General features: G+C 44.3%; 1 protein-coding gene across 1 annotated transcript; it reads left to right on the forward strand.

Moving 5' to 3' along the window:
• The first annotated feature begins 58 nt into the window (after positions 1-58).
• LOC123201350 (ATP synthase subunit a 2-like) lies at positions 59-11766 on the forward strand. The gene is made up of 2 exons (XM_044616810.1): positions 59-4302; positions 10400-11766. Exons 1-2 carry the CDS (start codon positions 3633-3635, stop codon positions 10873-10875), a joined length of 1146 nt encoding a protein of 381 aa, XP_044472745.1. The 5' UTR covers positions 59-3632; the 3' UTR covers positions 10876-11766.
• The last annotated feature ends 1051 nt before the right edge of the window (positions 11767-12817 follow it).

The raw sequence follows: 12817 nt of genomic DNA on the forward strand, positions 1-12817 counted from the left end.
CGTGGTTCAGGTTTTGAGTTTAGGCAATGTACATCTTTGCAATGTACAATTGTAGTCGTTCACGTTTTCAAATGAAATGATTAAAATAAGCTAGCTCATTCATCTCCGCATTAAGAAGAACTACCCGGTGGTGGAGAACTCTTTGACCCGGTCAGTACCAGATGAGAGGCATTTAACTCACATCTATCTCATCTCCACTCCTTGTGTACAATGAATGGTCGATCGTGTACCTTTCTTATTATCCCGATCCGATCACCTTCCTGGAAAAAGAAACTCTTATTCACATCGATCGCTCACATATAGCATGGCAGCACTTGCGCCTTTAGTTGCTAGTGGCTAGTACGCATAAGTGATTTCCAAGGGCGGGGCATCCATCCAACTAAATTCATGGGATTGTCCAGGTGTGGTTGGCAAGCAATTAGGGCAAGAAGAAGGGCGTGCCCACGGATGAATAGTCTCAAGTAGTTTGATCTATCCGCTTTTCGGAGTGCTTCCCGCGTTCGCTCATCAGATGGGCGGTCATCAGTCAAGAGATCTTGGTCGGAATTGTCAGTAGTCAGTAGGGCAATTGCTCCATGGGTGGTCGATCCAACCGGTATTGATCTCCACTTTTTTCAGTGAGAAAACCTGAAGAGTGAGTGCTCTCGTGCAAATGACTTCTGAGTATTGCACATTTGACTTAGAGGTATTTCATTTTGGGTTTTCATCAAAGGTTTCGGCCTCACGCTGCCTAGACTAGCCGTCCAGAGTCGAGTAGTTGTCGTCCGTGAAAGAAAAAGCAAAGTCCTGAGGCAATGCACGATCGCCGTTATTGCTTGCACCCACCGCTCGGTCTCGTTCGTTTAGCTTCTGGCTCGCTCTAGTACGCATTTTCCTTTGAGAAGACCTGCGCTTCGCCACCAACAGCTGTGACTTACGCTGGCTCAGATCAGTCGCACTCCCTACGCTCGCCTTGCCTGGGCCACCTGCCGCAAACCTCAGAGCTCTTTTTTTTCTTTCTGCTCGCTCTTCGAAATGCGATCACTACTAGTTAGTTCAGCTTCTCACTCCAGGAAGAATTTATCCTTCATCTTTGATCGGAGTCCCACTCTGGTGTAGTCCAGCTGGTTTCATTTCAAAATGAACGTGGGAAACATACAGGACCAAAGTGATCTCCCGTGATCCTGGCGGGCTGCGCCCCGGCCGGCGCCGTAACAGCCGATTGTCTGACGCGGCAAGTGAAATTGGTATAGCTCTCCAAGTGGCCTAGGGCATGCTCCTCTGTGACTTGGATGCTAGCGTTCTATCTTCTAGGTATGGTAGACGCGTAAAAGATCAGCTTTTCAGAGACGGACTTTTTCCAGTGCACTACGGTAAGACGTGAAATCACCCGATCCCATTCCGACCTCGATCTGTGAAATCGTCTTGCGCCATATGTACTGAACTGAGATTGTTCGGGAGACATGGTCCAAGCGCTGGAAAAAGGTGTGAATTATCCTGTCTGTGACCTATTTTGCTCAACAGCGTCATTTTTTCTTTTTCTCGGTATAAAGTCTTCTTTCTAATGGAAAAGAAGCAGAATTTTCACCCTCACAATGGCAACCTCTTTTTTTTCTTCTCATTCTTTAATGCTAAATTTATGTATTATTACTGAATCTTTATGGAATTCGTCTCGAAGGTATCAAAGGCTTAATTCGAAAAGTGATCTGGAAAGAATCCAAGTTCAACTTCGCTCGTCTACTTACCGCTTTCGTCCGATGTATCGTTATTTTATTCCCAAATCGGGTGGTCGACTCCGTCCAATAACTCAACCGGACGCTTCCGATCTATTATTATTAAAGAGTTTACATCATTTACTTAGTGATCATTGTGAACCGATCTTCCATTCTTCGTCCCACGGCTTTCGACCCAATCGTGGCTTGATTTCCTTTTTTAGTACAATGAAATCTTGGTGCTCTCTCGCTATGTTGCAGAAAAGCGATGTGGTGAGTTGCTTTGATAAAATCCCACATGGCCTCTTGCTGTCGGAGCTTCGTTCGTGTCTAGGTGCTGAGAATGAAGAAATAATCAATTGAATTTCCTCATTCCTTCGTACTCCGATCCTGGATAAGCAGGGTGTGAATTATGCTTCCTCGTCGCTAGGAATCCCCCAGGGCAGCCCGATCTCGCCGATCCTAATGAACATATATCTTCATTCGCTGGACGTTCGAATGGGTGAGCTTGTATCATCGGGTCAGCTTTTCTATCTACGTTATGCGGATGATATTCTTCTGGGATTCCCGACTGGGACAAGTCTTTCCCGATTGACACTGACCTTAGACAGGACGCTAAAGGACCTGAAGCTCCAGGGGAAATCAGCAAAGATTTGGCGCCAAGAGAAAAGGCGTTCATCCGGAATGAAAGTGCTTTCGATGATCTGCTGCATTATTCCTGATGGTCAAATCTCAGCCCTTCGGAGAATGGAAAAAGAAGCTTTCCTTGGCTCGAATTGAGAAGAAAATGGAGAAAGCCAATCCGCCTAAGACAAAGACGCTGGCTAGCTTTTTTCCCTTTCTCTTATCAATGGTGAAAGTATACCTTCACTTCTTTTTCAGTTTTCAGAAGGAGAGGAGAAAGATAGAAAGAGTTAAAGATTCTCGTGTCCATAGGGTATTTCTTAGTGGAATGAAACTGAAACTAATCTGGGAAATGATTTTTCAACGAAAAAACCCGGGAAAACGCAAGTTTTTTATTTTTGAGTTGTCGTTTAGGGCAGAAATGTAATTTCAACGATTTTTCCCGGTAAAATGAAAATATATCTGTCTGGAAATTTAGGATGGCATGAAATTGAGGTGTCAACTTTTTCCATATATATGAAACGAGAAATCTCTTAAGAAAAGAGAAAATGTCGTAAGAAAAGAAAGAATTTCTTAAGAGAAGCAACTCTATCATAAGAGAAGAAACTGAGACCCTGATACGATGTTTTGGGGGGTCTCATAGTCAAGAAGAGTTTGATCCTGGCTCACCGAAGGAACGCTAGCTATATGCTTAAAACATGCTATAGCTATATGCTTAACACATGCTATTCGCACGCTGTTTTGGGGTTTTCAACCTCAAAATGGATCTTTCTTTTTTTTAGTAAGACGAATCCAAGTACAACAGAAGCTAACGAAAGCAGCATGCGCTGAAGTTAGAAATCGTTGGTACTTCTTTTTCTGAGCGTAAGAGAAAGTGATCCTGCTGCCCCTTGATTCCCTTCATTCGCTGGTGGACTCTCTGTTCGTTCTCTCTCCACCATGCTTTATGTCGTGACGAATCTTGCTTGTGGTTAGCAAAAGGGGGCTATCCCCGTAGCCGATATCGATGTGGCCGTTATCCGATCGTGATCTCTTAACCTTCTTACCGTTCCAGGATTAGCTTTCTAGTTTCTTACAAATCTTCCTTTTGGTCAGCAACAAATCATTGCTCTGTGTTTTCCTTAACTTCTAGGTAAGCTGGGGTGGTACGTCTGTGCTTCCTCTTAATCGAACTAGGCCTTTGATATCTTTCACGAATCTCCGATAAAAGACTCCCATGCTTTTCTTGGTTAAACCAAGGTGATGTTCTTTCCGACAAGTCTGTCTGAATTTTTATAGCAAGAAGCGGAAAAAAGGAAAAAAAAAAAAAAAAAAAGAATGATGAGCGAAGTAATAAAAGAGTTTTTATGGCTTCTGAAGGGGAACGAAAAAACCCTTAGCAGCTTTCTCGACCGTCTTCTTCGTTTGCTTTATAGTTATGTATTTCTCATTTTGCCGTGGTACGTATTCTTAATATTCGAGACTCTAGAAAGCCACAAAAGTCTAGGAGTCGCCAGCGAATTTAGTTACAGCTGGAAAGGGGTCTCTGTCAAGCCTGTTTGGCCGCCTACACCTCAAAATGCTGCTGATGTGGCTGATCAGGTGGTCCCCCACAGCCCCCAAGCTGGCGAGGTGGCGGCCAATAGCCCCCTGGATCAATTTGAGATTATCCCATTTCTTCCTATGAATATGGGGGACTTTTATTTCTCATTCACAAATTCATCTTTCTTTATGCTGCTCACTCTCAGTTTGGTCCTACTTTTGGTTTATTTGGTTACTAAAAAGGGAGGAGGAAACTTAGTACCAAATGCTTGGCAATCCTTGGTAGAGCTTATTTATGATTTCGTGCTGAACCTGGTAAACGAACAAATAGGGGGTCTTTCCGGAAATGTTAAACAAAAGTTTTTCCCTTGCATCTTTGTCACTTTGACTTTTTTGTTATTTTGTAATCTTCAGGGTATGATACCTTATAGCTTCACAGTTACAAGTCATTTTCTCATTACTTTGGGTCTCTCATTTTCGATTTGGATTGGCATTACTATAGTGGGATTTCAAAGAAATGGGCTTCCTTTTTTAAGCTTATTCTTACCCGCAGGAGTCCCACTGCCGTTAGCACCTTTTTTAGTGCTCCTTGAGCTAATTTCTTATTGTTTTCGCGCATTAAGCTTAGGAATACGTTTATTTGCTAATATGATGGCCGGTCATAGTTTAGTAAAGATTTTAAGTGGGTTCGCTTGGACTATGCTATGTATGAATGAGATTTTTTATTTTATAGGGGATCTTGGTCCTTTATTTATAGTTCTTGCATTAACCGGTCTGGAATTAGGTGTAGCTATATTACAAGCTTATGTTTTTACAATCTTAATCTGTATTTACTTGAATGATGCTATAAATCTCCATTAAAGTGGTTATTTATTTCTATTTCTAATTGAACAAAAGCGAGGAGCGAAGCCGCTTTACCGAGTTTACGAGGTGAAGGAGCGATCACTTCCCCCGTGCCCTCCTCGAAAGAGAGACGAGACCTCATGGCGTGAGAAGAAGTTTTTGTCGGAAGAACCGCTAGGAGTACCTCCGCTCCCGAATCAATCCATTCCGCAGCTCTTCCAAATCTCGATCTGAACATTTGCGTAGATGAGGTCTGAGTCTACTTCCTTTTCGATTAAAAGAGAGGTTCTTAGCCACCTTTATCACATTCTGACCCTGAAACCTCTATCCCGTCAAGCCATAAAGAAATCAGCAAGTCAGTCTGTCAGTCACTCTTCACTGTATGGTTCTTTTCCTCAAAGCTAGGAGTGAACCCTAGGACTATCTATATCCGTTCCTGCCGCATTGAGTAGGCTTATTGATCCCCGGATTTCATTATACAAGATAGCGTACAAGGTAGGAGCCGAATGCCGATGAAGAATCTAAGTGCCTGGCAAAAGGCTTTCAATGAAAAGTAGAGATAAACAGAGAGAGATTGGGAGCAGCCGCTTAATCGGGACGGGAATAGAGTCCGTTCATCTCCGCGTTGTCCGAATCTCACTCAGTCACTAGCCCTTTCAGTGCAGGCTGGTGTCCGAAAATGATGGAAGACTCTCGAAGAACAGAGGAGCATGCATAGTAGCTCGACCACCCATCGCGGGAGAAGAGGAAAACTCAATGAACAGGATGACTTTCCCGACAGACAGAAAGAGAAGGAAGCGGAGAAAAGCAGCGTAAAGCCACTCGACCTGAGGGAGAGGAGCTTCCCCTCTTAGGCGAAAAGGAGAGAGGAGAGACATAGAGGGAAAATAGGTCCCACTTACTATTCATGGCCAGCAGTTCCTAATCTTCCCTTCCTGTTAAGGCCGGTTGAAAAGGACAGTCAGAAGAGGAGCGTAACGCCAACGCCACTCTCACATAGGATCGGGGGAGGAAGGTCTGAGGCAAGGAGTGACGACTAGATAGGCAAGCAGGCAAAAAATGAAACAGAAAATGAGTTCCTACTCGACTATGAATAAGAAAAGGGGCTAGACTGGCCATCCGAACTATTATATACGAGATTTAGAGATGAGCCAGAACAGTCTATCCTGTCTGAGTTAGAACCTGATCTCATGGATTCTGTCTCACCTTATCTTCTATTGAGACAATAACTGGACTTGAACTGAGAGAAAAGTAGGGACCACTAATGAAGAGTTTTGATCCCATTCTCTTCTGTATTCTAGTAGGTCTCACATGAGAAGGAAGAAAGAACTGTCCTTGTCATAGGAAGTTCCCCTGATTAAGAATAGAAGTCTCCGTTCCTAGCCGTCTTGATTTGATTAGGGTGCAAGGAAAGAAAGCCAGTGTAGTGCTCCCATTCTATTAGAGGAGTTCTAACCTGGTTCACCCCTCTTCCATTCAGCAAGCCATCAAGCAAGCCCACCAAAAGAAGGTCTGTGAAAGTAGAAGCAAGGAACTGATTGCCCTCAGGCTGAATGCCCGAGTAGGGGAATGCACTTCTAGCTTGATTAGCGAGAAAAGTCTATAGCGATAGAGATTCTTAGAGAGAACCCGGGAAAGAAAGGAACGGAGAGCAATAGACTGGAGGAGTTCTACCCTTAGATTAGGGCAAACTGATACTAGAAAGGGGCTTCTCAAGAGCTGCAGCTATAACTCGACTTCCATCTTAGCTTAGCGCAGGAAGGGCACGGAGATGAGAATCAGAGAAGGGGGACTACTGGGCCATGAGTTCAACCACTTTCCCAATAGGGGCAGAATAATGCCACTCTCACAAAGAAGGAGGAGCGTGCAAATAAACCCGTTTAGGGAAGGGAAGGTAGCAGCACAATCGAAAAGAAAGGAACTGAAAGCGCAGGAACTCCGATCGCCTCTGAAATCAGTCTTTCCGGCATTGATTAACCTGACACCTAGCTTTGATGAAGCAAGCCATCAAGCAAGCCGACCTTAACTTACAGTAGGAAATAGTATACTGTGTAAATAGTTGTAATAAATCTAATATTAGTACTGGATAACAATGGAGAACGATTGCCATCAGTACGTGAAAAAGTGCCCCAAGTGTCAGATTCATGCAAACTTGATTCATGTGCTTCCGGCCTTACTTCACAATCTTACCTCTCCATGGCCATTTTGCACATGGGATGGGGAATTGACATCATCGGAAAGGTGACACCCAAAGCATCAAATGGACACGAATACATCTTAGTGGCAATTTCTTACTTTACCAAATGGAAATGGGTTGAAGCGGCGAACACTGACATCGGCAAAAGTGGCCAAGTTCATTAAAGAAAACATAATCTGCGGATATGGAGTACCGCACGAGCTAATTTCAGATCTGGGATCTCACTTCAAAAAAGAAGTGGAGCAGCAGTGCATTCGGTATCAGATACAACAGCACAAATCCTCGCCGTAAAGGCCTCAGACCAATGGAGCAGTGGAGGCAGCAAATAAAAACATAGGTGTCAGATCCTGCGGAAGATGACAGACACATATCGAGATTGGCCCGAAAAGTTGCCACTGGCCCTGTAGGGGTATCGGACCTCCATTCGGACTTCCACCGGCCCTACTCCATACTCCCTGGTTTATGGGATGGAAGCAGTGCTACCTGTTGAATTGGAAGTTCCATCCCTTAGGGTCGCCCTGGAATCCGAAATACCGGAAGCAGAATAGACAAGGGACAGGTTTGAGCAACTGAATCTGATAGAAGAACGGAGGATGAAGGCACTCCACCATACCCAGGGTTATCAAAGGAGGATTGCCAAAGCTTTCCATAAGAAGGTAAAGATCAGACATGTGCGGGGATCTAGTCTGACTTTGAAGGCGTAGGTTGGCCTGGGTTCTTGATCTGTATCCAGGTTCACTTCTACTAGTTCATCGACAGTGGCTTGCCCTCCATCTTCCAGCTCTGGGGGAGCGTCTTTGAGCAAGTGGCTATAGACCAATAGTAGGACAGCAAGGCTCGGAACGAGGAGCTTTCAATAGGAAATGTTTCGTAGCCACTTTGAGGCTATATTACCTTATGTCCGAAGAGGAGAAAAAGGGCTGACCAAGATTTTTGAATTGAATGATATCCTTGTGTGGTTTGTTTTTTATTCAGTAAAGACCCCCATTTCCGTCTCGCCCAATTCAATTCTTCCGGGACCCCTCCACGAATAACGAGAAAACTTTTCTCTTTTCTACGAGAATTTCTCTTTCGCTGCTTTTCTACTTGGCTGTACGACATGAGTTTCAGTATACCAAAGAAAGCCCCGCTGAAGCACTGGAAAAATGTTGACCCCGATTTCTAGCGCTTTTCAAAAACCATTTGCTTGCAACGCCTTGAGTGGACACAGTACGCCCAATCCTTAATAATATTACTAAAGTACACTGAACACTCACCCCATCTTGAAAGTGGAGTGGAATCAATCAACTGGCATACCTTGAATCTAGCCTGCAATCCTTTCGCACTTCTCCTTCTCTTAGGAGATTGATAGTTAGAGAGAGAGATCACTCCTAAATGCAGCCGTAATCTTATATACGATACCAAAAAATGAAACTTCCTTCCTGCTTAAGACACTAGTTCGGATGGAAACCCTGATCAGGCAGGTGGCCTAGCTAACATAGCTATCCCTCAGAAATAGCTGCATTCCATTGCAGAATTTTCCGGGTGTGAAGAAAGATAGTCTTTTTTTCGATTCCGCGCATTGGAACTGAAAAGGGCTATTCATAAAAAGTCTTCCTTGCTTCTTACCTCTTATTGTCGGAGATAATCGGAGAGATCTCAGTCTTCCTATAAATTCCTTTTGAATAAGGCTACGCTCCTTCAAACCTTTTCCACTATTGAAGAATCTTTGTTTTCAGGCTTCTCCACCAACAACCAAGACGCATGAAAGCGGTTTCCAGCGCTGCTGGGCAGAAAGACATGATGGCATGAAACTCGATTACGTACGCTGATTGTTCGTCCACTTCAAACGAACGCTCAAAACGTACCATTTTCCGTGTGAAATGACAGGGATTGGTTTTGTTACTTAGGGAATCCCAAGCAAAGCAATCTACGCAATTTCCGGGTTCAGTAGTAGGAAAGAAAGGGACCTCTCACTCAATTCAATAACATGTTCTAGGGCATCTTTTTTTAATAATTAAGGGGCTCCTCAAAAAATGCCTTCTATCGACACCCCCGGAAAAGCAATGTTCGCATTTGACCAGGCTTGTTGGACGTTCCATGATTCAACCGCCTAGCGGCACTTTCGAGATGCCACCTTGTTTCTAAAAAAAGTATTTTCCATTCCATTTGACTCGGGGCGGCAGGGACCCTCCAACAGAAACCTCGTCTTTTTTGTTGTCGATAAGTTCCCCCTCAGCGACCTACTATTCATAAGATATACTGATTTATGAAAGCCCGCTGAGGCCTCAACCTTTGTTCTTTCCTAACCAGACTTGGGAAGATCGACTCATAACGAAAGCAGCCCAGTCTGCCCTTCCCCTTCAGCGACCGAAGACTCATTCTGCCTGCTACAGATGTCTTATATGCATTTGGCAGAAACTCTTAGATGAAACGGAGGGAATCTTCCTTTTTTCTAGACTAAAATATCCTGACGCTTACCCGTAACCACGACTCCCGCTCCCTTTAATGCTATTCTATTAATATATAACGACTGATTCCTTCTCAGATCCATTCATTCCACCTTCGCCTTATTGGATTGGAATTCTTTTTAATCAGAAAATCAGCCTACTTGGGATCATATTTAATTCAACCAAAAAACAAATCCTGTCAAAAAAAGTAAATGCTTGAGCTTGAGAAGCTTCTGGTTTAGGTAAATATCTAATGACTTCTCCAGTCGGGGAACGAAGGCTATAAGAAAATCAGTAGCTTTCGTCGGAGACCTCCGCAGTAGTTGGCTATGTATGGGAAGATGCCTAACTTCCCAGAGAAGTCAAGGAGGGTGCCTATTCCACCCACGGATCTGTGGGTACCAGTGGTCCGCAAGCCCAAAGAAGAGAAGAAAGTTGCAGAAGCATCAGCAGGGTCACAGTATCCCAAAGTTAGAAGGACTCAGAAGGGGAGAATGCTGAGGAAAAGGGCTTCCGCAAGGTTAATGTCCGAGGACATAGTAAAAGAATAGGAATCGAATGCCCTCCGCAGATGAAGAATGGAATTGTCCAAATAGGCTGTTGCGAGAAGAAGGGCTTAATGCCCATTTTCCCTTTAATTAATAAGGACTTTCCCTTTGACTGTGAGAGCTATTGGAGGACGGAGTAAAGTCAGTCAGGGAATGAGCTTTTGGAGTTAAGTTATATCATAAACAGCTGCTGTTGGAGGATCCGTAAGCGCAGCTATAGAGAAGACGGTTCCCTTTCATCAGCTGGTTTGATTCTAATCAACAAGGAGGGACAGAGCGAAATAGAAAACCAGTGAATATTAGTGATAGAATTACTCCCTCTATCTATCTTTCTTTAGTACAGGTTCGAATGAGTCAGTATCCCTCTATCAAGTGTAGGGTTGCGGGAAAGATACCCGTATAGCTGCTGGAGCTTAATATTTCTCATTTGAATTACTCTCCTATGATTTTCTCAATGAATCATGACTCTATTAGAAAGTATAATTGCCAATTTGAACACCACTTTTCATGTTAACGTAGTTACAAGTCATTTTCTCATTACTTTGGGTCTCTCATTTTCGATTTGGATTGGCATTACTATAGTGGGATTTGTGATCTTGCAGATGGAGGGTACATCCAAAAAAAAATGTCTTTCATCCTCCAAGAATATTCAGGCTTCTGGAAACGGGGGATCCGACGACGACGACGACAGGAACAAACGTCGTCTTCAGGAAGTAGTCTCAAACGAGATCCACACGACTCTCGTAGGCCTCATCCGGAACCTCATCAAAGAGGTTATCGGAAGGCCAGAAAACACCCACCTTCGGGAAGGGATATTGAATCCTAACTCAAATAGGTGGAACTGGGCAGTCAAAACTGCTCTTGAAGAGCTCGTAGGTGATGACCCGGCGTCCCGAAGTTGGCAGACAATAGCCCACTTACTTAGAATGGGCCTTGAAATCTCCACTCAGGCCGGAAGAAGCCCTTTTCTTCTGAGAGTCCTCCTATTCCTGACACTTGAATATCACAAGAGGCAATGTTAGAAGTGTAAGTAAATAAGAGTAAGATACCTTACCACAATTGAGGAGTCATCCCTTGGCCTTTTCGAGGCACTATTCTTCGCTTTCAGGAGAGTTATGCCGATCTGTGCTTTGTCTGAAAAAGCCCGGAAAAGGGGCAGCCCTTCTTCTTAAATTGCACAAGCACAAGAAAGGGCCCAGTTCAGAGATCAGCCTTCGTGGACAATAGGCCTCTGGTAGTAGCGGCAAGGGAGGTTTTACCCACCAAGTCCAGCTTTCTTGTGAAAGTCTTGGCTTGCTCTTTTTCCATGTCTGTTGATGCCGTAGGAATTCTCTCTGGAACAACCCCTGGCTGGGATAAATAGACTGATATGAGTTAGATTCGGAAATTTCTTTGTGGCAACAAAAGTTCCATCGATTTAGCTGTTGATGGTGTAACCGCTCTTTATTTAATCGCATTTTCAAAGCATCAGTCCAACAGAGGCAAGGCTACTAGAATACCCACACTCGGCTCAAATGATTGGATCCCAAGTGTCATTACAAAAAAAAGCTTGTGCCCCTGAAAAGGGAGGAGACTTTCCTCGTGTTAGCCGAACTGGGATCGGTAGAAGGAAAAAGTCATTTTAGCCCAGATAAAAAAAGTAGTTTTTGTCGACCCTCTATTAAGGAATCCGACTTGAGGCCAAAATCGCAAGGTTGGGTGCGATTGCTCAAGGTTGGGGGGCTACTATCAGCCTATAAGGAAAAGGAAGCAGTCCTTCCGCTGCACGAGCATCGACAAAGAGAGAGTTTAGAGCAATTAGCCAATCCAATCACCAACGAAAGGAGAAGGAAAATCAAATAAAAAAGAACTAAGAATCCCAATCCCAACTGACCCAGATAGCATACAGTGAAGCAGATGCTGAATTATTTCCATTATATCCCAGCCCAGAGGGAAAGATCTGATGTGAACAAAAGAAAGAATCTCATGGTTGAATGCTCACAAGACATGTGACATTGGTTTAAGTTGAATCGACTGTGAACGAATGGGCAGCTGGGAAAGAAGCGATTGTTGAATCAATTTCAAGTGGGAAGGAAGGTGGTATCGTATTTAATAGAAATGGCTGCTTTACACGTCCCTGGATCTGGATAGGAAAAGCAATTGAAGAGGAAACCTCGGGAAACCTTTGGGAGCTAAGTCGAAGACGAGCTGACGAGCGTAATTAGGGTTGGAGTCTCGGGGGGAACCTTTCGGGACATTGGTTAACTTTCACCGAAGGCAATGAGTCAATCCGATCGATCTAGCCCGATGCAGGGAAAAACTTCCGCCGCGAGGGAAGGTACCTCTACCGTTGAAGAGTCAAACTAAGCTTGCTTTCTTGCCTTGATCGGCCTTCGCAGCACCGAAGCCCAAAAACGATTTTGATCATTCATCAACGATCTCTGTCTATCGCCGAAAGGTGGATGACGATACCCATCGCTTCGACTGAGCATTTTCTGTCCTTGAAGCGTCGTTGATTGGGAGAACCTGTCCCCCATCCTCTTTGAAAGCATGGCATGAGCGACGACGGCGACTTCATCGGCTCTAGGCAACCCTATCGCTATCAGGCCATCGCTCCTACTGCCTTGACCGCGCAGTAGCATCGCTCAGTCCGATACTGAGTAGTATACGCCGATAGACCTTTCTGGTGGGGCTAAGTTCCTACGTACAGGAAAGACGTCCTTTTTTTTTACACAAGCTAATTAAAGTGCCACAGCTACTTCTCTAAGACTAGCAGCATTTGTCCACTTCTCTGACTCTGAAGACGTCGAAGCGGTTGGCTCCCCCATTTGATCCATTACATTGCCTTCTGTAAGAGCTATTGATCATGTCTGCTAGTATTCTGTTTACAGGCAAGAAACTTTCAACAGGCATGGTACGAACCAGGCTCTAAGAAGGAAATCGGCATTAGCCAATCCCAGGAAAGGTAGAAAACTAGGGCTTGGG

The sequence above is a fragment of the Mangifera indica genome, chromosome 18, assembly GCF_011075055.1.
Source record: "Mangifera indica cultivar Alphonso chromosome 18, CATAS_Mindica_2.1, whole genome shotgun sequence".
Classification (NCBI taxonomy): Eukaryota; Viridiplantae; Streptophyta; class Magnoliopsida; order Sapindales; family Anacardiaceae; genus Mangifera; species Mangifera indica.

Bases quoted from the DNA above. Each gene is read 5' to 3' on its own strand.
- LOC123201350 (XM_044616810.1), top strand. From the start codon at position 3,633: ATGATGAGCGAAGTAATAAAAGAGTTTTTATGGCTTCTGAAGGGGAAC. The intron at 4,303-10,399 runs GTCTCTCATTTT...TCATTACTTTGG, and splicing joins TCATTTTCTCATTACTTTGG to GTCTCTCATTTTCGATTTGG.